The 24,805-nt window shown below is 48.5% G+C and overlaps 1 protein-coding gene and 1 pseudogene across 1 annotated transcript in view; one reads left to right on the forward strand and one right to left on the reverse strand.

Moving 5' to 3' along the window:
* The first annotated feature begins 5,103 nt into the window (after positions 1-5,103).
* LOC149357327 (uncharacterized) lies at positions 5,104-12,257 on the forward strand (annotated as a pseudogene).
* Positions 12,258-16,812: 4,555 nt separating this feature from the next.
* LOC149357328 (luciferin 4-monooxygenase-like) overlaps positions 16,813-24,805 on the reverse strand; it is a 96,600-nt gene continuing 88,607 nt past the window's right edge. Inside the window, exons 9-10 of the mRNA XM_089577909.1 lie at positions 19,636-19,905; positions 16,813-17,133 (exon numbers count right to left, since the gene is read on the reverse strand). Of these exons, the coding sequence (XP_089434035.1) occupies positions 16,982-17,133; positions 19,636-19,905 (422 nt within the window). The 3' untranslated portion in view covers positions 16,813-16,981. The remainder of the gene's footprint in view (positions 17,134-19,635; positions 19,906-24,805) is intronic.

Raw genomic sequence — 24,805 nt, forward strand, 5'->3', positions numbered from 1 at the left:
ATTTTTATGCACTGTGATCCATACCACTGGCTGTTTCCAGAATAAACCATTTCTCGCAAATACTGGGGGTCAGCATTCTTTATTGTCCTGTCTCATTTATTGTTTGCTCTTTCGAAATATTTTTTTCTAGCGTTGTACAACTTTTTCTGCATTCTTACTTGACGCTCCCACAGCTTGGAACTCTTTTTTCCTGGCTGCATGAAAATCCTGCCTGAGCAGCTTCTGCTCTTCTAGGAGAGCAAGGAAATCGAGCCAAGCTGACTCTTGAGGCAGTACTATTTTCTGTCACTGTGGGAATCAACACTATGTTCAAAATTTAATACTTAACACGGGAAAACAGGCCATACCGAGGTGGTGTATGAATGGTGCATGGTGTATGCGGTATGCATCAAATCAACAGATGCATGCTGTTCATTTCAAAACACGGCATAATATTCAAGCGATTCTGAACAAAACGAGTTTTCTCATTCAAGTCACGCGAAATTCAACTTGCGATGAAAAATAAATGTGCGAAAAAAAATTTACCATGCGGGATTTGAACCCACGCACTCCCATTGTCTGTTGACTTTCCGGAGCGACGCGTTAGACCACACGGCCACAAAACAGCGCGTAGTGATACACCTCTCTTTAATTTTTTTGACAGACTACTTCCGTAGCCTTCACAGTTGCACATGATGTAGCGTTGGTAGCGTTCCCTCGCGGTTCAAAGCAAAAATTAATAATGCATGAATCACTCTAAAGCGCTTTAAATCCAAATCTTGCACACTATAAAATGCTTATAAAGGTGTACTAAGTGCATTATAAAATTCAACAAACCTCGTTTGTCGAATTGCACAGGCAATGCACTTGGTGGAGCGACAGACAAATGAAAAGTGCACCGGCGGTTGGCTCACGTGACCCGGTCTTTGTAGACCGCCCAAGAAGCCCATGAGGTTGCGCCGATGTGATGATAAAGCACGGAATATATCCAGATAACCCAATGAAGCTGGAGGCGTGACGAGGGTGGGATTTTGTCTTGCTACCATTAGTTCACTCATCTGAGGGCGTCGCCAGAACTCGGGAAGACTCCGAGTTTCAGCAAACTCGGGCCTTCCAGCATAGCGCCCCTGCTCTGTAGTGCACACTGAATTGTATCACTGGTGAACGAACAGCGCTAATTCCTCTCACTGAACAGCGGCGGTCTCCTGACGGCACCGAGCAGTGTCGCAGCTAGCAGACGCAATGGCAGTGCGATCATTGTTGCCGAGCGCGTTTAAATCCGTGCACGTAACAAAGAGAGTTTGCACTTCATTCCTCTTTGAGATGAGAGTTAAGGGCGTTAACGTCAGCACGTGAGCACGACCAAAAACAAAAGATCGAACAGTTAGCGAAAGTACGCCTATTCTTCACCTTCGTGGTAAGCTGCGGCCTGCTGGTGCAGCTCGGTTTAAAAATAGAAACTATGGCGCCGTGGCCAAGTTGCGCACGGACAAGATGTCTTCCCGATCAGGAAAAAAACATGTGATTTCCTCCACACTTTTCTCCCAGGTCGCTGTATGGGCAGAGCCTCTCCTGAGTTTTCCTTCCTCCATGGGTATGCTCGTTGCTTTCAGCGAGAAGATAAAGATTTAAAATTGCGACGTAGGTAGCGTATTCAACGCGAAACATCGGTGCAAATAGTTTGAGTATCGCTGACCCATAAAAGCGAATGTGTGAGATGAGTACCCAGATATTAACAAGCAACTGATTAAATGATTTAAATGTGTTGGGTCACCATCTGCCGCCGAGAGAAGGACATAGATTTGCACTCTGCCAGGTTTGAATTAAGCGATGTCTGCTTTATGCTGACCATTAAGTCACCCCTGAGAAACGGAGCGAGCCGGTGCTGAAACGTGATGACTTTCCTTGCCTTTCCTGCGGCCCCTTAGTTCTCGGATAGAAAGAATGTTTACGAACACGATTGAATTCAGCAACGATGGCCAAAAGTTGGAAGGTCGTTACAAGAAACTAAAAAAGGTCTAAGAGAATCAATTGGTTGTTATTATGTGTATTACGTTTTGTTAAAGAACATTCATGTGAGTGTTACCACAAATGTTTTAAAAAGAGGTTACGCCACTGCACTGCCCACGGGACGTGATTTTACGAGGCGGCAGCATATCGCATGGTGCGCTGTATACCGTCGGCAGTAGCGGTGCATTTTCTATTAGCAAAATGGGGGCTCTCTCCATCGCAGCCAGAGTCAACTCGAGCCTGGTGCGATCACAGTATCACGCGGCGCTAGTGACGCTGGCAGCGACGCGTCATTTCGTGTGAAGCATCTGTTTTAGTGGAAAGAAAAGGCGCAGAAATGTTTCTGTCTAGGCGGAGGCTTGAACTTCGCCTTGAGAGAAGGAAGGAAAGAAGGATAGACCGAAGGCAGGAACAGGCGCTTTTTTGGGGGGGTGGGGCGGGGAGGCGCCGGAGTATTTTCAATCACCTGCAGGTTTTTAACTGACACTGATATCTCGCATCGTACGGGCGTCTTTTGCATTTTCCCTCCTTCGAAATGCTGCTACCGCCGGGGCTCGAGCCCTTGACTTCGTGCTCAACACTCGGACTCATGGCGGGTCGTCGTGTGATAGGACAAGAGTCGTGGGCGTACTGCAGGTGCTGCATAATAGGAAGCGTCCGATTTGAATTGGGCGGCCATTGTAATGTGTGCCTGTAGTGGCGGTTTCGGAACAAAGAGGGCGCCACACGCTCGGTGAAAGAGTGAAACCTTCCGGAGGCCGTTACTTTCAAAACATCAGCGACTGAGCTGAGTAAACTGATGCCGCTCGAATATATGAATCTTCTTGGACGGTATATGACGAATAATTCGACAGTGGTTAGTTGGCGTAATATTTTGTCTCACGTACTTCGACTATGACTTCTATCAAGACTGCACAGTGCTTGAGCGCTCAACAATACGTACAATACATACCTGTAGTAAACCTTTAAGCTTTGGTGTTCTCAAATGAAAAACGCACCGTTTAATAAAGCCTCATGTCCACGGAAGCCACCGAGATGAAAACGAAAACAGCTACAGGAAAGGCAGCTTTGTTCATATTGCCCCCAATTTTCACACTTCCATGCTATTGGTAGTGGTTGGAAACGACATGGCAGATGGTCCGCCAAACAAACCACACACGCCATGTTATGTGCCTGTCCAAATGTTTTTTTATTCGCCGACTGCTTTGTTGGACATGGTAAGTGCCATGTTTTCGGGAGGTATAGAAGGTACAAAGCGGCTAAATACTTAGTCCGCGACACCTCACTCGCGCGGATAGGTGTTTCAGTGAAATAGTGCTTAATTGTGATATGACTGCAGATGTCGCCGCCTCGTCACTGCCTTACGTGAATTACATCAGCGCTTAAATAGGTTAGTTGCTTCGCTCGCTGGATAGTTTATTTGATCATTAAGTCGGCCGCTCGCTCGCTTGCTCGCTGGTTGCCCTCCACACCGTAGTGATGGGCTCAGAGTTGATGTCGATTACCTGAGGTCTTTAAAGGAGCTCTGAATACAACTACACCCAATTCTGGCCCTCAGCAAAAATAATTCTCTGTGTCTCTTTCTTGGTCTGTTGACGTCTGTGCGGCTGCAAAAAGTTTTTGTTTTTGTTTGTGCGTCGCATTTATGGGAGAGAAATTTGGATTGCAAATCTTCCAGTCATTCGATTTAAACTCGTGACGTCTTGATCGAAAAGGACATGTTGCCCCGCTTTAAAGTGAATGAAAATGTAGCGCGTAGCCTTTGGGATTCACATACACACACAAAAAAAAAAAACGGCGTTGACACAAATATTTTACTTGCGAAATCATCGGATGATGGCAAAACCTGTATTTCGTTTCTTGGTCTTTTTTACCTTATAAATGCTCCGTTTTCGGTGTCAGTGGTCACTTGGTGATAAGAACGCGGTACCCTATCGATACAGGCCAAGTTCTATTAAGGCGGAAGCCTTTATGCCTCATCGTTGTAAGCAGGAGCTGTCGACAGAAATGTCACGCTTTTCAATTGGTCGAAACGGTCGTGACGTCACAGTGCGCGAATTTTAAACGGGGCCAATTGCACTTTGGCTACTGACCATGCAACCAATTAAAGGGATCGTATAGTGATGCTCCAAGTAAGTTTGACTGAGTTTAGTTAATTGCTTACTTAACGAATTAGTCTAATTAACCTTTCTACTCAGACCAGATAAATAAATAAAACCGAGTAGGAAATTGGCCGAGCTTGGGAATCGAACCCCGGCCTCCGGAGTGCGAGTCGAGCACGCTACCACTCCGCCATGCCAGCTCGATGGTTTGGAATGAACAAAGGTGGTTCTGGTGAATACGGTGTCTTCATTCACTCCCATCTTCCTCCCTTCCCGTTACGGCGAGGTTTAGGTGTCCAAGATATGAGAGACAGTTACATTTCCTTTCCTCAAAAAACAATTTACCGACGACAAAGGCGTATTTGTCCGCGTTTCAGATTGGTCCAAATTGTCGTGACATCACCGCGCGCGAATTTTGACGGGTGTCCACCGCAATATGTGAGGCAGTTACTGCTATTAGGAACGACGACAACAAGTCTCGCCGGGTGGCCGCCAGCACGCCTGTTTCTACTGTGTATGGCTGCTAGCGACTTGAGGGTGATTGCTTTCGGGCCTGCCGCCATGGACCGCACGCACCGAGAGGACCCAGGTGCCAGCTGACTTCAATTACGGAGTTTGCCCGGTTGGAGTGCAGGAACAAAACCAGACCCCCTTCACAAAGTGCCTGCACGTGTAGAACGCCGCCGCCGCCTCGGGGAGAAGAACGTTATCTTCCCCATTTGCCGTGACCGTGCCAGGGAACAAAGGGCCTCGTCTCCGGTTGCTCTTTGGCGTGCCCAAGCACCGCGACAAGCTGGCGGGCCTCATCTCCGACCCAAGCACGAGGAACCACTTTCGGCGTTTTCGTGACCTCGCGTCTGGCCTCGAGCGGCGGGTGGCATTTGATGATCAACAGATGTCGGTGACCCGCAGAAACCTTCGGCTGGCCGGAGGCCATCACCTACCGCCGTCAACGCTACCTCGACGACAACCTTCTTTCCCTCAGACTCCACATGTGAAGGGGGCGTGACCATGAGTGCAGTGTCGTGTGTGTGCGCACAGGTGAAAGCTCTAGGCCCCTCCCACTCCGGCAAGGGCGTCCTCAACCTAGGGACTTTAGGGAACAAGAAGGATATAAAACTCGACAACGGATGCGGCAGAATCGTCTCGCTTCTAACCACCAATGTAAAATGTAAATAAACCTATTCTCCTTTCGCCATCTACCTCTTCGCTCAGCGGCACTCCTGTCCTGAACCCTCAACTCCAACAACTGGCTGGCAGCGCTTGGGATGGACCGGGTGACATCGCTCTGCGTGTATGGGTGAGCGCTTTGTCTTTGCTCTAAGATTCACCAGGCTTTAAACTCTGGGTTAAAAGTTTGAACTGCTGGTAATCGGGTGTCTGTAGCACAGTGGTAGTTTGCACAGAACCATTAGTGAGCAGACAGGGCCACCATTTAGGGCAGCGATCATGGACCTCAGGAAGGTAGTCAAGGACGAGCTGCTGCTGTTGTGTGAAGAGTTGGGATTGGAAGTGGAGGAAGGAATGAAGAAAGTAGAAATCATAAAAACAATCAAAAATTGTGAGGCGGACGAAGAAGATATCCAAATTGCGTGGGAAATGGTCAAAAAAGAGGTAGAAAGGCAACAAGCAGAAAAAAAGAAATCAGAGGATCAAAAAAAAGAAAAGGAAGCCGCAGAAAAAAAGAAATCAGAGGATGAAAAAAAAGAAAAGGAAGCCGCAGAACAGAGACAGCTGAAAATGATGGAGCTCCAAATCGAAAGCCAGCGTCTGGCAGCTCAAAATGGGGGAGCAGGCATTGTTGATCGATTAAACAGGGTGGAACTTCACCGTACAGACAATTGGATGTATCCCTACAAAATGGGTGAAGACATCGGTCTGTACCTAGTTAACTATGAAAGGGCTTGCCAAAAGAGCAAAATCGCCGAGAACTTGTGGTCACAGCGCCTGCTAGGCCTTTTACCTTGCGAGGCGGCTAATGTGATCGCCAGGCTAAGCGAACAGGATGCGGACAGCTATGAAAAAGTGAAATCGGCTCTACTGAAGAAATACCGCCTTTCAGAGGAGGCGTTTCGGCAGCGCTTTAGGGAAGCAACAAAAAAAGCAGCGAGGATTATGCGGAGTTTGCGTACACATTGAAAAGCTATTTAGTGGAGTGGCTCAAGGGGGCAGGCGTGTACGAAAGTAAGGACAAGGTGGTCGAGTGCGTCTGCTTGGAACAGTTTTTCCGCAGCATCCCGCCATCCGTAAAATTCTGGGTGCAGGACAAGGAAAAGGTAGAGACTGTTGAGCGAGCAGCTCAACTCGCAGACGAATTCTCGATACGGAGAAAGGCGAGTGCGGAGGAAGGGCAGTCGGACAAAGGAAGTACCTCGAGAAAGTATTTTTCCTCAAGAAGGCCGGCTCTAAATGGAAACGCGGGGCAGGGTGCAACGCAGAGAAAGGTTGCCGAAAAGGCCCCAGAGAAGAGCGGTAGTCAAACGAAGGACGATGGGGTAGAAAAGGCGCGGAAAAGGGAGTTTGAGGCCAGGCAACCGTTGCGGTGCTACAACTGCCAAGAACCAGGGCATATCGCCGCGAGATGTAGAAACCCGCGAGTGGTGTTTTCCTACATAAACGGTAGCGATGAAAACCTTGAACTTCTTCGCCCCTACCTTCATGAGTTAGAGGTAAACGGCAAGCCGTGTAAAGTGCTCAGGGATAGCGCGGCTACGATGGATGTAGTGCACCCATCCTATGTTGCGCCTGAAGATTTCACGGGAGAAGTAACGTGGATTAAACAGGTGTTGGAGGAGCACAGTGTTTGCTTGCCTATGGCAAGGGTTGAGATTTCAGGTCCGTTTGGGAAACTGGTGACGGAGGCAGCCGTCTCAAGTACTCTTCCGCTGGAATATCCTTATCTGTTCTCAAATCGGTCTGACCGACTGTTGCGTGAGAGAGGACAGCTCTTTGGAGAAGGAAGGGTACAGGCACTAACGCGCTCGAAAACCCTCCAGCTCGCAGCTCAGTTAACACAGGACCTGGGACAGAGCGAGGGGGAAATCGGAGCACAACCTGAAATCGAGGAGCCAAGGTTAATGGCTGAACAAGTGGACGAGGTTGTCCCTAGATCGGGCAACATAAGCGCAGCTGCAGCGCGAAGGGAACCGCAGGAAACAGAGTCCGCCGGGGCGTCGGTATTGTCTCCTACTTCGCGCGGCTTTGAGCGGCTGTTGGAAGTTGACAGAGAGATGCTAAAGGCAGAGCAAAAGAGCGATCCTAGTTTGGGGCGCCTGCATGCTAACGCGGAAGAGGGCGTGGCTAGGCGTAACATCACGTTACTCGAGAAAGGTGGACTGCTTTACAGGCACTACCGAGATCGCAAAGGCAGGACTTTTGATCAGCTAGTAATTCCCGAAAAATACCGGGCTGACCTTCTGAGTTTGTGTCATGGGAACAGCTGGTCGGGACACTTGGGGATCAAAAAAACGAAAGAGCGACTTTTAATGGAGTGCTACTGGCCAGGGTGCTTCAAAGACGTTGAGAAGTACGTGAAGTCGTGTGACGCATGTCAACGAGTCGGGAAACCAGGGGACAAATGGAAAGCTCCACTGAAATTGGTTCCACTGATCACTGAACCATTTCGGCGGTTAGTAATCGACACGGTAGGGCCCCTACCCCAAACGAAATCAGGATACAAGTATATCCTTACTATGCTGTGTCCAGCAGCAAAATTTCCCGAAGCAGTCCCCCTCAAAGAACAAAGCTCTTCCGAAATAGTGGACGCTTTGCTCAGTACCTTTGCACGAATCGGTTTTCCCGCGGAAATTCAGGCTGACCAGGGAACCGTGTTCACCAGCGCCTTAACGACCACCTTTTTAAAGAGGTGCGGTATCAAGCTTATACACAGTTCGGTATACCATCCCCAGTCGAACAGTGTCGAAAAAATGCACTCCGTGCTCAAAAGGGTCCTGCGCGCGTTGTGCTATGAACGGAAAACAGACTGGGAGAGCTGTTTGCCGGCAACGCTGTTCGCGCTTAGAACAGTTCCCCATGAGGCGACCGGGTTCACACCCGCTGAACTTGTGTATGGGAGAGCCCTACGTTCTCCTCTCCGGATTTTGCGAGAATTCTGGGAGGGAACGAGCGAAAGCCAAACAGTCGTGAGTTACGTGTTGGAATTGCTCGACCGACTTTGTTCTACGCGTGCTCTCGTAGAAGAAAACCTGAAAACGGCGCAGCAGGGGGCAAAGCTATATTATGACCGAAATGCAAGGCAACGAACATTTCAGGCGGGCGATAAGGTCATGATTTTGCGACCATCCAGGAAAAACAAGATGGAAGTGCAGTGGGAGGGGCCGGTGGAAGTTCAGCACAGGCTGTCGGAAACCAACTACGCCCTGAAAAAGCCCGGAAAGAGAAATGAGGTCACCATCTATCACTGTAATTTGATGAAACCTTATGTAGGAAGGGAGGAGGTTGTAAATATGATGTTAAACATGCCCGACGAAGTACATGCTGATCTACCTGAGATAGGGAAAGACAGCGATGCGGAATGTGGCGTCGAGGAGATTCTTGCGCGTTCCGCGAGGACCGATGTGCTAAAAGAGGGGCAGCTAAATGACCTTAAGGGACTTTTAAGTGAATTCAAGGGAATGTTTAGCAGTCGACCAGGAAAAACGGACCTGATAACTCATGAGATCGAGCTTACCTCCACTGAACCAATCAGGTGAAAACCTTATCGAATATCACCACGTCAACGTCAGATCATGGAGGCAGAAATTAAGCGAATGCTTGAGATCGGGGTCATCGAACCAACTGAAAGTGATTACACTTCCCCCATGATCCTCGTTGAAGTACCAGGTAAAGAGCCTCGTCCATGCGTGGACTATAGAAAACTGAATGGAATCACCAGAGACCAGCTCTATCCGATTCCTAATATTGAGGAGAGAGTGGAGCGCGTAAGTGGGGCCCAGTTCATCTCTACGTTGGATCTTGTGAGGGAATATTGGCAGGTCCCTCTCTCAGATGCCTCGAGCCGCTACGCCGCCTTCATTTCGCCGATTGGGACTTTCAGACCTCTCGTTTTAAGTCTTGGCCTCAAGAACGCGCCGTATAGCTTCTCGAAATTGATGGATATTGTGCTTAAAGACATGGAAAGCTTTGCGGTCCCATACTTAGACGATGTAGCGATATTTTCCGACAGCTGGGAGGAGCATATCTCGCACCTGAGGAGCGTGTTGGCCAGGTTGCGGGACGCTGGCCTTACACTGAAGGCTGAGAAATGCAGTTTTTGTTGTTCCCAAGTGACCTACCTTGGACACATTGTAGGACGAGGAACGCGGCAGCCTTCAGAACTAAAAATTAAGCCCATAGCTGACTTTCCAACGCCTCGGACAAAGAAAGACATCCGCTCTTTTCTGGGGCTGGCTGGGTATTATCAGAGGTACATTCCTCGCTATTCTCAACGAGCAAGCGCACTTACAGATGCACTGCGGAAGGGAGAGCCCGAAAAGGTTTTTTGGGATGAGCCGAAAGAGAGCGCCTTTCAGGAGCTAAAAAAGTGCTCATTTCACGGCCCGTACTACGGACGCCTGACTACACTAAAGAGTTTGTAGTTCAGTGCGACGCTAGTGATAGGGGGATGGGTGTTGTATTGAGTCAGGTCGGGAAAGACAATGAAGAGCATCCCATCCTGTACGCAAGCCGGAAACTGACGCTGCGGGAGGAAGCTTACAGCGCCTCAGAAAAGGAATGCGCATGCTTAGTCTGGGCAGCACAAAAATTGTCATGCTACATATACGGGTCGAAATTCGTTTTTGAGACGGATCACTGCACACTCACGTGGCTGCGGCAGATGTCTCAAAAGAACGGACGCTTGCTGCGGTGGAGCCTCATCCTTCAGGAATACAACTTCTCTGTGAGGTATAAGAGAGGAAAAATGAATGGCAATGCCGATGGGTTAAGCAGGCTATTCTGAAGGGCCAAAGTAAAAGAAGGTCCTCCAGTTTTTATAAGTATCTGGGTATTACTAGCGGACCTATGTATGTTTTTTCTATGTATGTTTACTCTTTCCATTTCATGCACGGCTCTGACTTGGTTGTTGCCCAAGGGTCAATGATGCTATCACTTAATGGCGAAATCACTTGGAATCAAAAATTTGTTAGGTTGCCATGTTTGTTGTGATAAGCCTGGTGGGTCATGGGCAGAGTGAGTGCTTGCGCGTCGTGTGGGGCTTTGTTGCTGGGGCCGGAACGGCCGCTGTTTGCCATTGTGAGAGGTTTGGGGGGGATTTATTTGGTGTTCGCAGAAAAGAGCAGGACTTCCCATTCCCAAGTCAAGCCAATCTCGCCTCGGCAAGGGATTGCTACCACTGGCCGATCGAGATTTTCCTGGCCGCGGAGGAGTTATTAGGAACGACGACAACAAGTCTCGCCGGGTGGCCGCCAGCACGCCTGTTTCTACTGTGTATGGCTGCTAGCGACTTGAGGGTGATTGCTTTCGGGCCTGCCGCCATGGACCGCACGCACCGAGAGGACCCAGGTGCCAGCTGACTTCAATTACGGAGTTTGCCCGGTTGGAGTGCAGGAACAAAACCAGACCCCCTTCACAAAGTGCCTGCACGTGTAGAACGCCGCCGCCGCCTCGGGGAGACGAACGTTATCTTCCCCATTTGCCGTGACCGTGCCAGGGAACAAAGGGCCTCGTCTCCGGTTGCTCTTTGGCGTGCCCAAGCACCGCTACAAGCTGGCGGGCCTCATCTCCGACCCAAGCACGAGGAACCACTTTCGGCGTTTTCGTGACCTCGCGTCTGGCCTCGAGCGGCGGGTGGCATTTGATGATCAACAGATGTCGGTGACCCGCAGAAACCTTCGGCTGGCCGGAGGCCATCACCTACCGCCGTCAACGCTACCTCGACGACAACCTTCTTTCCCTCAGACTCCACATGTGAAGGGGGCGTGACCATGAGTGCAGTGTCGTGTGTGTGCGCACAGGTGAAAGCTCTAGGCCCCTCCCACTCCGGCAAGGGCGTCCTCAACCTAGGGACTTTAGGGAACAAGAAGGATATAAAACTCGACAACGGATGCGGCAGAATCGTCTCGCTTCTAACCACCAATGTAAAATGTAAATAAACCTATTCTCCTTTCGCCATCTACCTCTTCGCTCAGCGGCACTCCTGTCCTGAACCCTCAACTCCAACACTGCGCAACTTCCTTTCCTCAAATACAATTTTCATTTTCTTCATTACGGCCCTCTTTCTTCTTTCGCTCACACTTCCTCTCTTCCTGTACGGTGCGGCTCAGGTGTCCACCGAGATGACAGAGAATTACAGCCCCATTTCCTTTCCTCAAAAAACGTTGCGTTCAAAGGGCAACGCATCGCGCCGAACGGGTGGCGGCGTTCCGTGGACTCCCTGGCAGCGCTACAACACGCTGTCGCATTCCAATCCTAAAGGCAAAGATTAAGCGTCATTAATTGGAAGTTAATTAATGCACTAACAGAAAGTGAAGGTAACAATCGCGTAGCAGAACGCAGCACTCAGGCTTTCGCCTTTCACCACTTTAGCCGCTAAAGTTACTCGTAATTTTTTTTTACATTATTCCGCTTTAACGGTCACGGGCATCTCAAAGGACACGGCCGGTAGTTATGGCGTTTCGTCTTTTCTCAGTACGGCCGCCGGGATGTTGATGCGGAGTAAAATCTTTACAGGTGTGGCCATCGTCACCGTTCGCGGCACTCTTATGATTGCTTCTACGTTAAACTCCTTAAAGGTAAAAGCTTTTGGAAGAAGCAGATTTAGAAATTGTTATGCTCCATGCCGTGGCCTATACATAGTTCCCTAAGTCAAATGATATTAATATGATATTATTATTAAAATGATATGAAACACCGTAAAGTTGCTTTGTCGCTAAATTATACCTCTAAAATTTCTTGAAAATTCCGCGAATGGAACATATTGGAGGCTGAACTGATTACGCATGCTGCCAAGTAGCGTTTACGAGCACTTTCGAAAACGCTGAATGGTGGGGATTTAGCATTTCTGACTGGGGCGTTAGTTGAGCAAGCTTTTACAACCTTTTCTCTTCTTACCTTTTTCTTCATTATAGCGCCGGTGGCTGCACCCACACCAAAGCGGACGCAGCTGGCATGGAAACGCGCAGACTGCTGATAGTCTGCACGGAATGACCTTATGCTAGATGGTATTCAGTGGAGTCCAAACGTTTCGGCGATGAACACCGTCCAACTCGCCCAACAAGCCACCTTACTTGAGCGCCTCTGATGACTGTTGCTGAAATGTCACGCACGAAGCAGGACCTTCAGACCTGAAATCATTCCGGCAAATCAAAATAGGGAGCGAAAACGCCTTGTTCGCCCAGACAATCCTGCCTACGTGCCATGGACTCAGCGGCAAAGCGAAGTAAGCCAGAAGACTGATCGACTTGGCCCGCAGAAACAGAAGCAAATTGACCAAGACGCGAAGACCCCCAGTTCCAGCCGCGGCAATACAGGCGAATCAACATTGACGCCAGACCTCTGCAGTTGGAACCTGTGAGGCAGATTCCAGGGATCAGATACTGCAAGCCAAGGCAGAAATAAAGGCAGAGATTTAAACCAAACCGCTAACCAAACAGCTCCTGGACAACCCGTTCGGGTACAGACGCTCGGTATGCGGTCGGTTGTGGTTCAAAAACAATCTCTCTGCCATAGCTCTGACCAGCAGCCGATAGTCTCGTTGGCTCTTCCCGAGAGCGACCTGTCAATGCTCATGCTATGCTAACGCTAGACTATTGCTGTTAAAAATCGTAATCGTCCTGCGAGTTTTTTTACACCGAGGACTCGTTCCAAGGCAGTACGAGGATATCCTTGAGCTTTCTTTGCATCTGCATTCTGGATCTTGCAGAATGCCGACGGTGTGGCGACATGCCCTTCTTGTAACGATATTCAGAGCGACATATGACTTTGCTGCACCTGGAAGAAGTCATTTTTTTAGACAAGAAATCCGACTGCAGTGACGATCGCGTAGAAAAAATAGGGGGGGGGGGAACAAATGACCTCCCCCTTATGGCTATGGCGTGAGTACGTAATGGGTTGATTCCTATATATGCAGACGGTCAATCTTTACTTTACATTCATAGATCGTTGGGTGTCCTCATACCCCTCCTTGCGCTGTGGTGCAGCGGTTAAGCGATGCGCCACTGCCTTGCGATGGCAGACGCTGCCAGCAGTAGCGTTGTGCGGCCGAGGTTCTCTTCCCGAGCGACCAATAATTATTTCAACCGCCACGTGACACGGTGGGGAGTTTGCTTGCTATGCGGTGGGCAGGTTGTAATGAGGCCGCAAGGTCATGTGACCTAAGTGGTCCACCGGCTTCCTAGGTTCCTCTCCGGGGATCACCTGCCAGAGGCATGCTGGTGATTTTTCGCTCACAACATCCACGCCTACAACGCCGACGCCGGATTACCTGGAGAACGGGGCCTTTAATTCTCTCGCATTAAAATCACATTGATAAAGGCACTCTTGCACGTGGCGCTGCTGCAGGTGCAAGGGATTCGTCCTCATTGCCTTTCTTTTCTTTTAGCGACATTGTTCATTCTGGCTTGAAGTAGCAGTTTACAAATAAAGATACATGCTGGATCTCCGAAGGGAGTGCAGCAAGGTGCGGTTGTGCTCCCCGAGCATCCAGTAGTCTACATCCTGCGGTCGGCCTTGGGGCGGTCCGCACCGAAGCATGTGTTTCTGCCGGAAGGCGCGCAGGGAGGGGCAGGTCCAGGATTTTAAGCGCAAAGGGCACACTGAACGTGCCAGCCGCAAAGGAAAGACAGGTAGGGAGACAAAGCCTCGTAAACGAATGAAGAGGCTTGCGTTGGTGTAATTCAAATCCTCTGTCCCACTGCAAGTGTTAATGTAGTCCCATTTACGGTGCCCCTGAACGTCGAAAGCGTCCGTTGACGATAGAGCTAGGCACCGGCGCAGCAGTATCAGTCAACTCGTGGCGCGAAGCTAAGAATCTTTTCCCCGTGAGAAACTTCAGCCAGCTTGATTCGAAACTGCGCACATAAATTGGAGCTCTAGGGAAACGGAACTGTCTAGCGAAAGGCGTCGGGAACCACAACGACCACACCGCGGAGCTTCCCCTGTACGTTGTGGATGCTACATCACCAGCAATTCTGCGCAGAGAATGGTTTCAAAATATTCGGCTGGATTTAAAGAACACGTTTTTTTAAAAGCAGTTTGGATCTTTTCGAGGCATGCTAAATCACTAGGAACTAAAGTTGGAGCCGTGCTCGAAAGCCACTCCAAGCTCTTCAAGGATGGCTTAGGTACCATCGCCGAATAGCGGACCGTTCTTGTCCTTCATGAAGGGCTGCAGCGGAGGGTTGCAAAGCCAAGAAGCGTTCCATTCGCTCTACAAGGTGGAGAGGGAGCTGAACTTACAAGAATGGAGAAGCTCGGCATCGTAACGCCTATTTCTACAAGTGACTAGGCACGCCCTTGGTACCGGCGGTAAACGGGGATGGAAGTCATCGGCTGTGAGGACTTCACAAAACTACTTTCAATCCCTGTCCAAATAGGCCGCTACACGCTACCTCTGCTAGATGACCTTCTAGCAGCGCTTGCGGGAGACAAGGAATTTATCAAAAGTCGACCTCATTGGGGCCTACTAGCAGGTCGCTATGCAGACAGCTCCCAGTATCACTGACGTTAAACACGCACAAGAACTTGTACAGCATGAACCGTGGCTATCCTCATTTCTACCGCTTGAAGTATATTTCATATTCATGAACTACACGCTGAAATGGTTGGAAGGAGGAAGTTGCTGTCTTGATGAAACTCTGGTCACAGGCGTCACGTCATCGACGCCGATGGAGTTTTCGCATCCTTGGAAAAAGTATCGGCACTGATAAATGCACCTGCTTTCGAAAGGACAAGAAACAGCTGCTGTCTTTCCTTGCACACTGTTCGTATATCGCTCATCTGATACCCGTGCTGGCTTTAAAAGACCGCTTGAACGGGCTCGTCGCGCTGAGTAATGTAACCTGCATGCGACCTTAAAAGTAGGAGAAATACGTTCCTCGATGTGTCGTCTACGCCACCCAATTTCTGGATTCCAAACATGACGGTATGCATTTCATAGATATCCTTGCACGCACCTGCACCGAGGAACAAGTTTCTGTCCTGCAATTTAGACTCGCGATAAAGCAAGCGATTGTGCCTGCCATGATGGCCAGCCGACGGGGGAAAGTCGGTACCGCAAAACAGACCGAGGCAAAACTGGAGCTGCCGGCCACGATATCCGCTCGAGTGGACTCGTTCGGGTGGACCAAGCTTTCATCCAGACAAAGCTAGTGGAAAGCTCATAACAGGCCCAACGTAATGTTCGTAAATTCTTCTGCAGCATCAGTTGCCCCTTTCATTATTTTAGACCAGTTTAATAATCCTTTTGCACAACTTCACATTTCTGCCAAAGCGTCTGCATTTTGACGCAGTTTTGGCGCTCAGGTGAGAAGAATTCATGGTACTATACCCTTTTAATTTAACGCACAATTAGATGGTCAGGTGCTTTTAAAGAATTCAGTGTCGCGTCATTGATTTTTTGTTGGAGGTAAGGGCCTGTATCGATCTCATACATGAAATAAAGAGAGGAAAGAAAGACAAAAATTATGCAGTGAGCTAGAATGCGACTGCAAAAAGTCCACAACTGCTGAGGGCTGGTTATTGTGCACTAATCGAAGCCAGTGCAGGCCAACTCAAACAACATCGCTTGAAAGCACAAAGAAGGACTCCGCCAGCGTTGTTATTGCGGGTCAGATAGCAAGCCTGATAGATTCATTCTTGTCTAAAATGATCGCGATAATAACTAGCAGCTATGCCCCCGTCCCGTTTGCTTGTAGTCGCCGTCTAAACGGGAGGAAGCAGTTTTAAAGCACGAAGTGTGGTTTTGCTATAACCAGCGCTGCGAGTACTATCTATAGTGGGTATGATTCGTTTCATTAAGGTTTGCATCCTAGACACTCGTCGTAACATCTTCATTCTGAGGTAGACTGAGCTGCCCGCGGGAAGTGGCTTTATGGCAAGTAACCATTAAGGCTTCATAAAATCAGAAGTGCATAGATCTTGTCACGACGAGTAGTATGGCTGCTTTCTAGATATAATATTAGGCCAGTGATCTATTTCGCATCAAATGATAAGCAAGTAGAAACTTTGATGCCCAGTAATGGTCGAGAATGTACTTACGGCACAGTTAGACAGTGAAATAGCCAAGCCAGGTTTTGCTGTACATCACCAGCCACCGCCATTTGCCTGCCGCACGTAGCGAACACTGCCTTAGTCGGGATACTTTATTTGAGGCAAAACTACTAAGTGGGGTGAGATGCTGGGAGAATGTATTGATATTTACGGCTTACCCTTCCTACACTATGCAAAGTGCATTGTAGAATGCACCTTGCGCTCTCACCAACCAGTTATGATGGCCATAGAAAATCGGCGGTGCCTACCAAATAATTGAAATTCTCGCCGTAATCCTGGATTTTCATTGTCATGTGGCTCTTCGTGGGAGATGCTCTAACTAAAACCGGTTGTTGAGATTTTCTTGGAATGCTGTCTGCTGGTGCGAAGGCGAAATATAAAAAAGCATTGCGTACAATACCACGTCATAAGGATGTACATTTTATTTCGAGGATAACTAAAAATCATTGTTCGTGCAACCGAATACGCTTGTGCTGAAAGTTTATTTCACATCTTAAATACTTGAGCTACTGTTTGGAAACATGGTGTGTCTATTAACCTGACACATCTATTCTGAATAGCACACTAAATGAAGAATTCGTAGCTAGCCGCAGTGCTTTCAGCTTTTGGCTTATATCGCAACTTCCTCTAGTTACTGTGTCGGAAGCATCCGAAAAGTTGATTTAGGCTTCGCAATCTTTGTCCGTAGCGGACCCGTACTGGTGAATATAGTTCTGTCTCAGAGCACTGCGTAGGTCTTTGCCGTTTTGCGAGTGGGGGATTTCGTCCAGGAACTCCACGCCGCCGTGCAGGTGTTTGTGGTACGCCAAATGGGCTGAAAGGATAGAGACAGACATCGAGTCAAGCACACGGGAGGATGAAATGAGAGTGACGTAAAGCAAGCACGCATTTTCACCCATGATCACCGAGAGATCTAAAGGTGGAACCCATGCGAAGCGAGCTAAACAAAGCGAAACGCTTCAAACCATGAACTGTTGAGAAACCCGGACATGCTGTTTTTCTCTAGAATATTTCAGGCCATACATGCAAGAGTTCTTTATGTTATGAGATCTCGAGATATATGCTGTTCGGCAGCAGAACGTTAGTTGAGGAGTACTTGTATTTGGTAGTTTCTGGAAAGCCTACTTGAGAAATAACACCACCATCAGTCAGTGAACAGTACCTTTAATATAGTGCGAAGAAATAAATGGAAGAAAACATTACATGTATATGTATGCTTATTACGCTTTAATTCATTTTGTACAAGAAGTTCGGTATGAAATCCAGTTTTTAGGAGAAATAACTGGCGACATTAATAAAAGCAGAAGGGGTTTTTAATGTAATGCTGCTTTCGGGCACGTAAATGAAAGCAGAAATGAGTTGTTTGGCATAATTTCGTTTTTGGGGGTCTAACGTCCTAAAGCGACGCAGGCTATGACGGACACCGTAGTGGAGGGCTTCGGACAATTTCGACCAGCTGGGGTTCTGTAATGTGGACTGAGATCGCACATTACATGGGCCTTGAGCATTTCGCCTCTATCAAAATGCGACCGAACCCATGTCTTTCGAGTCAGTGGCCGAGCACCATAACCACTGAGGCTACGCGGAAGGTAAAAATGAGTTCTTATATGATAATGAGAACATGGGGCACTAAGATCTGTATGGATGATAAATATGCATAATGCGGATCCCTGAATTAAACGCTCTTCCTTAATGTTTTTCTGCCACAGCAGGCCTATAAGGACTTGCGCATGCATGTGCTATCAGGAGAACGATAGGCCATGACATTCTTTTTTTACAGCATAGACTTACGTAATGAAATACAGAAAAGAGTTCTTGTCAGCAAATGTCTTATTATATGACTAACACAGTGAAGAGAACTTATCATACACAGTGAACGCTCCCCCTGGCAACTTCAGCCTGCAGGGCAGGTAAGAGTATGCGCATATATTGTTTAGATTCAACAAAAGCTTGGTTAGGGCTAGTTGGTTCGAGCTTCTCGTAAACATGGCGCAAAAAAGACAATGAAAACACAAAAGATGGCACCTGTTTTTGCTCTTCCACGTTAGCAAATCTTCATTGCGCGTTTCATTCTATGCGGATGCTCAGTGACAGATTGCGGTTGCTCCATTTCTATACAGTTCTCATGTGACTTCTTCCGAAATAAAGTTGAAAGCTAGCGCCGGCCCTGTCTGTTTTGTCGTCAGTGTGTTTTCTGCTTTGTACAAGAAGTTGTTTAGGTTGCGTGATACCCCTTTGACTCTTGGGCACGCTGAAATGTGTGTTGATGGCGAAAGATGGTCATAACCGCAGATAACGTCGAGAGAAAATAGAACGTGCGAGTCCAGGTTGTGTGTTTAGGAGGGAAGAGGGTAGGACTCGGGGATAATGCGACAGTTAACCTAGATGGCTTTTTGGCGCACAAAAGCAGTGTAAATTGCGAAATATTTCTGCTATATAAATATTTAAACATATTTACGCCTACAAGAAATGGTCGGCTTCTAGGAAATAAAATGTTTGCTCGCAGTTTCCTTCGCTTCACTGTTGGAGGTTGTGAACGCTCTACGGAAAAAAAGGCGCAGTGGCCTACGGAGGAAGATTATTTGCGGCGATACGTCAAATAAGTATAGCGCAGGAAGCGAGGACATGTATCTGTGCCGTTTCTTTGAGAATGACATGCTGAGCTGGCTGTATTTTCTTGTGAGTCAGGCAAAGCATGCGACGTTTTGATATTTCAATACCAGATGTTCATGCTTCCAATGGCGTTCACGGTGAGCAATACTGATGTAAAGACCTCTCTGCAGAAGTTAGCAAAAAGAAGTGTTTGCATGGAATACAGTGCCAGTAAGGAAAAACAGCATAAAGGCATGGAAACTGATCTGAACAACGTTTATCACGACAGTGAGCGGAGCAGGATGTCAAAGAGCTTGTAAAAAAAAGAAATGTGCACCCTCACGTGGTGATTTCGTAAGTTTGTGTGAACCTCCACTGTGCATGTGAGAGTCATGGGCCAGTAAGGAAATTTTGGTGCTCAGACTTCGCAGGGGCAGACGAAACATTGGATACGCCAAGGTTCCGGACACGAGTTCAGTTTCTATAGCCCATAGTTTTGCGCAGAACTGAAATAGGGGTGAACAGCCTAGCGCAGACGCCACGGTCAGAACAAGACACGACACTGAAGAAGAGCACGGAAAACGTCATATTTCGTTTCAAGGTTTTTCAGCGAACCTGACCATTTGTATAGAATCTCTGAAACAAAACCTCATTTTCCGTTCACGTTTGAACTGTCCCCAAAGTACGTCTCACAGTGGGACCGACAGTGGGTAAGCGTCCTCACCGGCCACGAGTTCCTGCAGCCTGCGGGCCTCCTCCTGCTCTTCGAGGCTTCCCGGCTGGAGGCGTCGCCTGGGCACAACGTACGCCCGGGCGGCCTCCCCGAAGTGCGGGTGCGGTACCCCAACGACGACCGCGTGGCGCACCTCCGGGTCGGGGACCAGCAGCTCCTCCAGTTCGGCGGGCGCCACCTGCTCGTCCATGCACTTGATGAGCTCCTTCTGCCGGCCACACACGAAGATACGGCCGTCGGGAGAGTAGTAGCCGGTGTCGCCTGGGGTGGGAAAGAGTCGCGATAGGGTTGTTCAGAGGGCAAGAAGTGGGACACTTTTTGCCATGCTAGTACGTGGAATGAAGCGCCCATCTAATGGTCGTCCTCACCTTGAGTATTGTGCTGGGGTTAACATACTTTTTGTCGTTGGAACACAGCGCACTCCTTTCAGCTTGTCTTGGCTTTGATATACTGGATGCTTCTGGGACGACTTCAAGTAACTTTCAAAAATAGGCTTTCTGAGGTAAAAGATGGCTTTGGCGGCCTTGTATAAGCAATGCTTGAGGGCGCAGAAAAACTGAATTGTCTTACTAGTAGGCATGGTTCAGTACTTTCTAATAATTAACTTTTAAACGGTTAGAGTTGGTGTCTGACTGGTATTAGAGATTTAAAGACGGGCGTGAGCAATAGACAACAATTTATGGAATTTCGACAACGTGATTAGAGGCGGTGGTGTGTCTCACCAAAGTTGGCCATTTCTGGCGGAATTCTAAAATCGCGCACCTGCAGTGAACGCTGAGCGATGCCTCTCAAGTCGTAGCGCTTGAGCCCCGTCACTTTTCCTGCCCCGCCCACGTAACGGTACTCACCGCTCCTCTCTGCCCCTGTAGTGATGCAAAACTATAGGAAAATTGACCGATAGTATCGATAGTTTTTTTGAACCGATTAATAGTGTAAAAAAACTATCGATAGTGTTGCTATCGATAGTATTACTAGCGACAGTACCGATATCGACAGCAAGACTATCGATAGCGAAACTGCCGATGGTAAGACTGTTGATAGTAGCAATATTGATATTATGCATTTGTTGGAAGGCGATGTAATAAAAACATTTGCGATACCTGATAGGTTTCACGGTCTCATGAGGCTTAACGTCCCAAAGAAACTGAAGCTATGAGGGATGCCGTAGTGGAGGTCTCCGGGTAAATTTTGACCAGCCGTGGTTCTTTAACGTGCACTGGGACAGTTCGAAAAAATGCCTGTAACTGCACCCGATGAAAGAACAAACAGCACATGTTCTGCTCACTTTCACAACACTATCGTGCACTGCAGACGTCGTCTTGCTGATGTAACCGCTGCAGAAATGCTTTTCGCACACATGTTTCGCAAGTAGGACATTCGTACGCTAACATTTTATCCAGAAACTTACGTAGGAAGCGCCTGTAGAGGTCGTTGACGCGTAGGCCGCAAAAACGGGCGAGTCCTATTAGTTAATCATACCGTCACCTCCATACCACACATTCGGGAAACCAAGTTTAGGACGCAGTGGGTACGCGTGGTTGATTTCATACAATCGATAGTACTCTAATAGCAATTAGTGTCGATAAGGTTATGGACAGGACTATCATAGAGCTATCGAAAGTACTACCGATAGTACTATCGATACTACTATCGGAAATACTAGTTATCGAAAGTACTAAAATAGTAGTGCTACGAAAATAGTAGTTATCGCTAGTACTGTCTATAGTCTTTTTTACCATCGATAGTTCGTTAGTGACTGAACTATAGATAGTATCGATAGTATTATCGACAGTTTAGCATCACTATGCCCCAGCCGAGGAATGGCAGAGAATGTCACGTGGTACGTGTGCCACGGAGAGACTCGGCTCGATCGGCATCGCTGTGCGCTCACTGCAGGCGCGCGAATTACGAACTGCGCGAAATATGGCCAAAATATGACATTATCAGAGTCAATACGGCCAACAACACCTTCACGCTATGCACGCCCGATCGTCAACGGGCGACTGCATACGCCAAGATTGAAAAACTGAACCTCCAAGGTCAAACCTACAACGTTACGTCGTACGTGGCGGCGCCCGAAGACTCGGTAAAAGGGGTCATTTACAACGCCTACGCGGGAGACTCGCCCGAAACGGTTCGCCAAGGCTTCGGAAACAGAAACGAAGGAATAGAAGTTGTGGATGCCCGAAGGATCGGACAGTCCAGAACAATACAAATCACGTTTTTTGGAAAGAAGCTACCCAGCCAAGTTATCTATCAGTGCGGCGTCTTTCGGGTCCACCCCTTCAGGGAGCAACATGAAGTATGCTACAACTGCAGGAGGGTAGGACACCGGGCCGACGTCTGCTACAAACCTACAACGAACCTTTGCCGCCGCTGCGGAGAAAATCACTCGCCTCCACCTGAGGGAGAACAGCCAACCTGCCAACCCGTCTGCATCGTCTGCAACGGGGGCCACAACACAGGCAGCCGGAACTGCAAATTCCGGCTGATCAACAAGAACAAACAAGGAACGCCCCATGGCAACCAGGCACCCAAGCAAGGGGACAACGACTCATCACTACACGGACACCAATCCAGGCCCAGGAAGAAGGAACAGGGTGCTACCGGAAAAGGAGGCAGCCACAGCCGGAACAACTCCAGCTCCTTCCCGTCCCTGGGGAACCCTGCAGGGAACGACAAGCGAAGCTCGAGCCGCGGACGCAGCGATAGCCGCTCCAACAAAAAGGTGAGCTGGCCAGCAGAGGCCTCCCAATCTATTGACGCTCGAGAGAAGGAATTTCAGATCCAACTACAATCCCGAGACAGAGAAATTGCCAGCCTTAAAAAAGAGTTGGCTGACATTAAACGCCTGTTACAAGCGCATCAGGTACAGAATGCCACTGCGGCTAGAACGCCACCCACCGCGTCCCAGGCTTCGACCAATAATGCGATGGAAACAGACGCCATTTGCCACACTCCCTCCACCGCGTCCCAGTCTTCGGCCCATAACGCGGCGGACACAGACGCCAGAATAGCAACTAAAAGACCGCTTCCTACAAAAGAAGGCGAGGAATCCAAAAGAAAGGCCGAGGCTTCGGAAGCCGACACCCCGCAGCCGTCGAAAGCGCCTACCAAACTCAGGGCAGACATCAATACTCTGTCAGAGAGAACTAGCGCTATATCAACAGAACAAGCAACCTTCCAAGGCCTCGTTACTACCAAATTTGCAGAGATAGATATTCGCTTTGCAACACTAGAGGGACAGGTATCCCAAATAGCCACGTGCATGCAGCAAATAATGGACAGGCTTACAACTATCGAGGCCCGCCTACCCCCCATCTTGGATCTGTCCACGACGCCACAACCATCTATAACCCAACATGGCACCACGCCAAAAATTTGAAATTTGGCAATGGAACTGCAGAGGCTTCCGCCGCAAGCGGGCCCACTTGCAGCTCCACATCCAACAAGCACCGTCTGTTCCAACCCCAGACGTGATTGCATTGCAAGAAGCTAGCGGCAGGGCTACACTGCCAGGCTATAAAGCATATCTGCCACCTCATTATGATACTAGTAACGCAGCCGGCTCCTTCACAGCCACTCTGGTGCATAGAAATATCACCGCAATTCAACATTTTATAAATGATTCGGAAGAAGATTACACCCTACTTGAAATAGTACCAAGGCAAAAAGGAGACTCAAATCTCTTCATCCTTAATGTATACAACCCGCCCAGAAACAAAGGCAATGGACTCCCACACTTGTTGATAAACACAGTAAAGCTGGCTGCTGGGGCTCAACTAATAATTGTGGGAGACTTCAACGCTCAACACCCAGCATGGGGATATACCAAAGCAACTCCGAAAGGGAACCTGCTCTGGCAAATCATACAGTCACTAGGGCTCACAACGCTAAACAACCCGAGCGACCACACATGCATGGGTAACAGTGTATGTGTAGACACATCTCCAGACTTATCCCTCTCTAAAAACTTCAAGGACGCAAAGTGGGTCAACACCGGGCAAAACCTTGGTAGTGATCACTTCATCCTTAGCATCACCTTCCCCACGCAAAACTTAAAAACAAAGCAAAAGAAATACGAACCACGGATTGGGACAAGTTCAGGCAACTTCGCGACAAAACAGCTCCAAAGGAGATCTCTAACCTTAGCGACTGGGTTATCTCCCTGAATGAGGATGTCAGCTCCACTAGCGTTGTGGTGCCAGTTGAGAAGGAGGAGCAGATTGCAGACTCAAAACTGTTACACCTGTGGCAGGCACAGAAAGGCCTCCAAAAACGCTGGAAGAAGCAAAAACACAACAAGCGACTACGCAAAAAGATCGCTGAAATCGAGAGGCGAATCGAGGAACATACACTTGCTCTCCAAAAACAACAATGGAACCAAATATGTGAAAGCGTCAATGGGCAGCTCGGAAATAAGAAGACATGGCATCTTCTAAGACACTTGCTCGACCCAGAACAAACACGTTCCGTGCAACAAAGTCAACTGTACAGACTCATACATAAATATGAGGGTACAACTGAAGACCTAATCAAAGAGCTAGCAGAACGTTATCTAAACACGGATGATGGTACCACTCAACCAGACTACCGGGGGACTCCTAATCCAAATTTAGACGCAGACATCACAGACGCAGAGGTCTGGTACGCAATTGGAAAACTGCGGACAACATCTGCGGCAGGACCAGACAAAGTAACAAATAAGACTCTCAGGAACTCAGACGCAACGTCGATCGCGGCGGTTACAGACCTTATGAACAAATACTGGCATGCAGGCAACATACCACCAGAGTGGAAACACGCGAAAATCACTTTTATTCCTAAAGCGGGTAAGAAACTCAGCACTGAGAATCTACGCCCAATTTCATTAACATCATGCCTAGGCAAACTCATGGAGCATGTCATCCTCAATAGGCTCCAAAACTATACGGAGGACATGAACCTCCTACCTGAAACAATGTTAGGATTCAGGGCCCAACTATCTACCCAGGACATACTCTTGCAGCTTAACAAGGACATAATTGAAGCTGACGAGGGAACAGGAACGAAAGCAATATTGGGTTTAGACCTTGTTAAAGCTTTCGACAACGTCACCCACAAAGCCATTTTGACAAACTTGTCAGAAATCAACCCCGGAGAAAGGACGTACAACTACATC

The sequence above is a fragment of the Amblyomma mixtum genome, chromosome 3 (genome assembly GCF_055824585.1).
Source record: "Amblyomma mixtum isolate Tamu chromosome 3, ASM5582458v1, whole genome shotgun sequence".
Lineage (NCBI taxonomy): Eukaryota > Metazoa > Arthropoda > Arachnida > Ixodida > Ixodidae > Amblyomma > Amblyomma mixtum.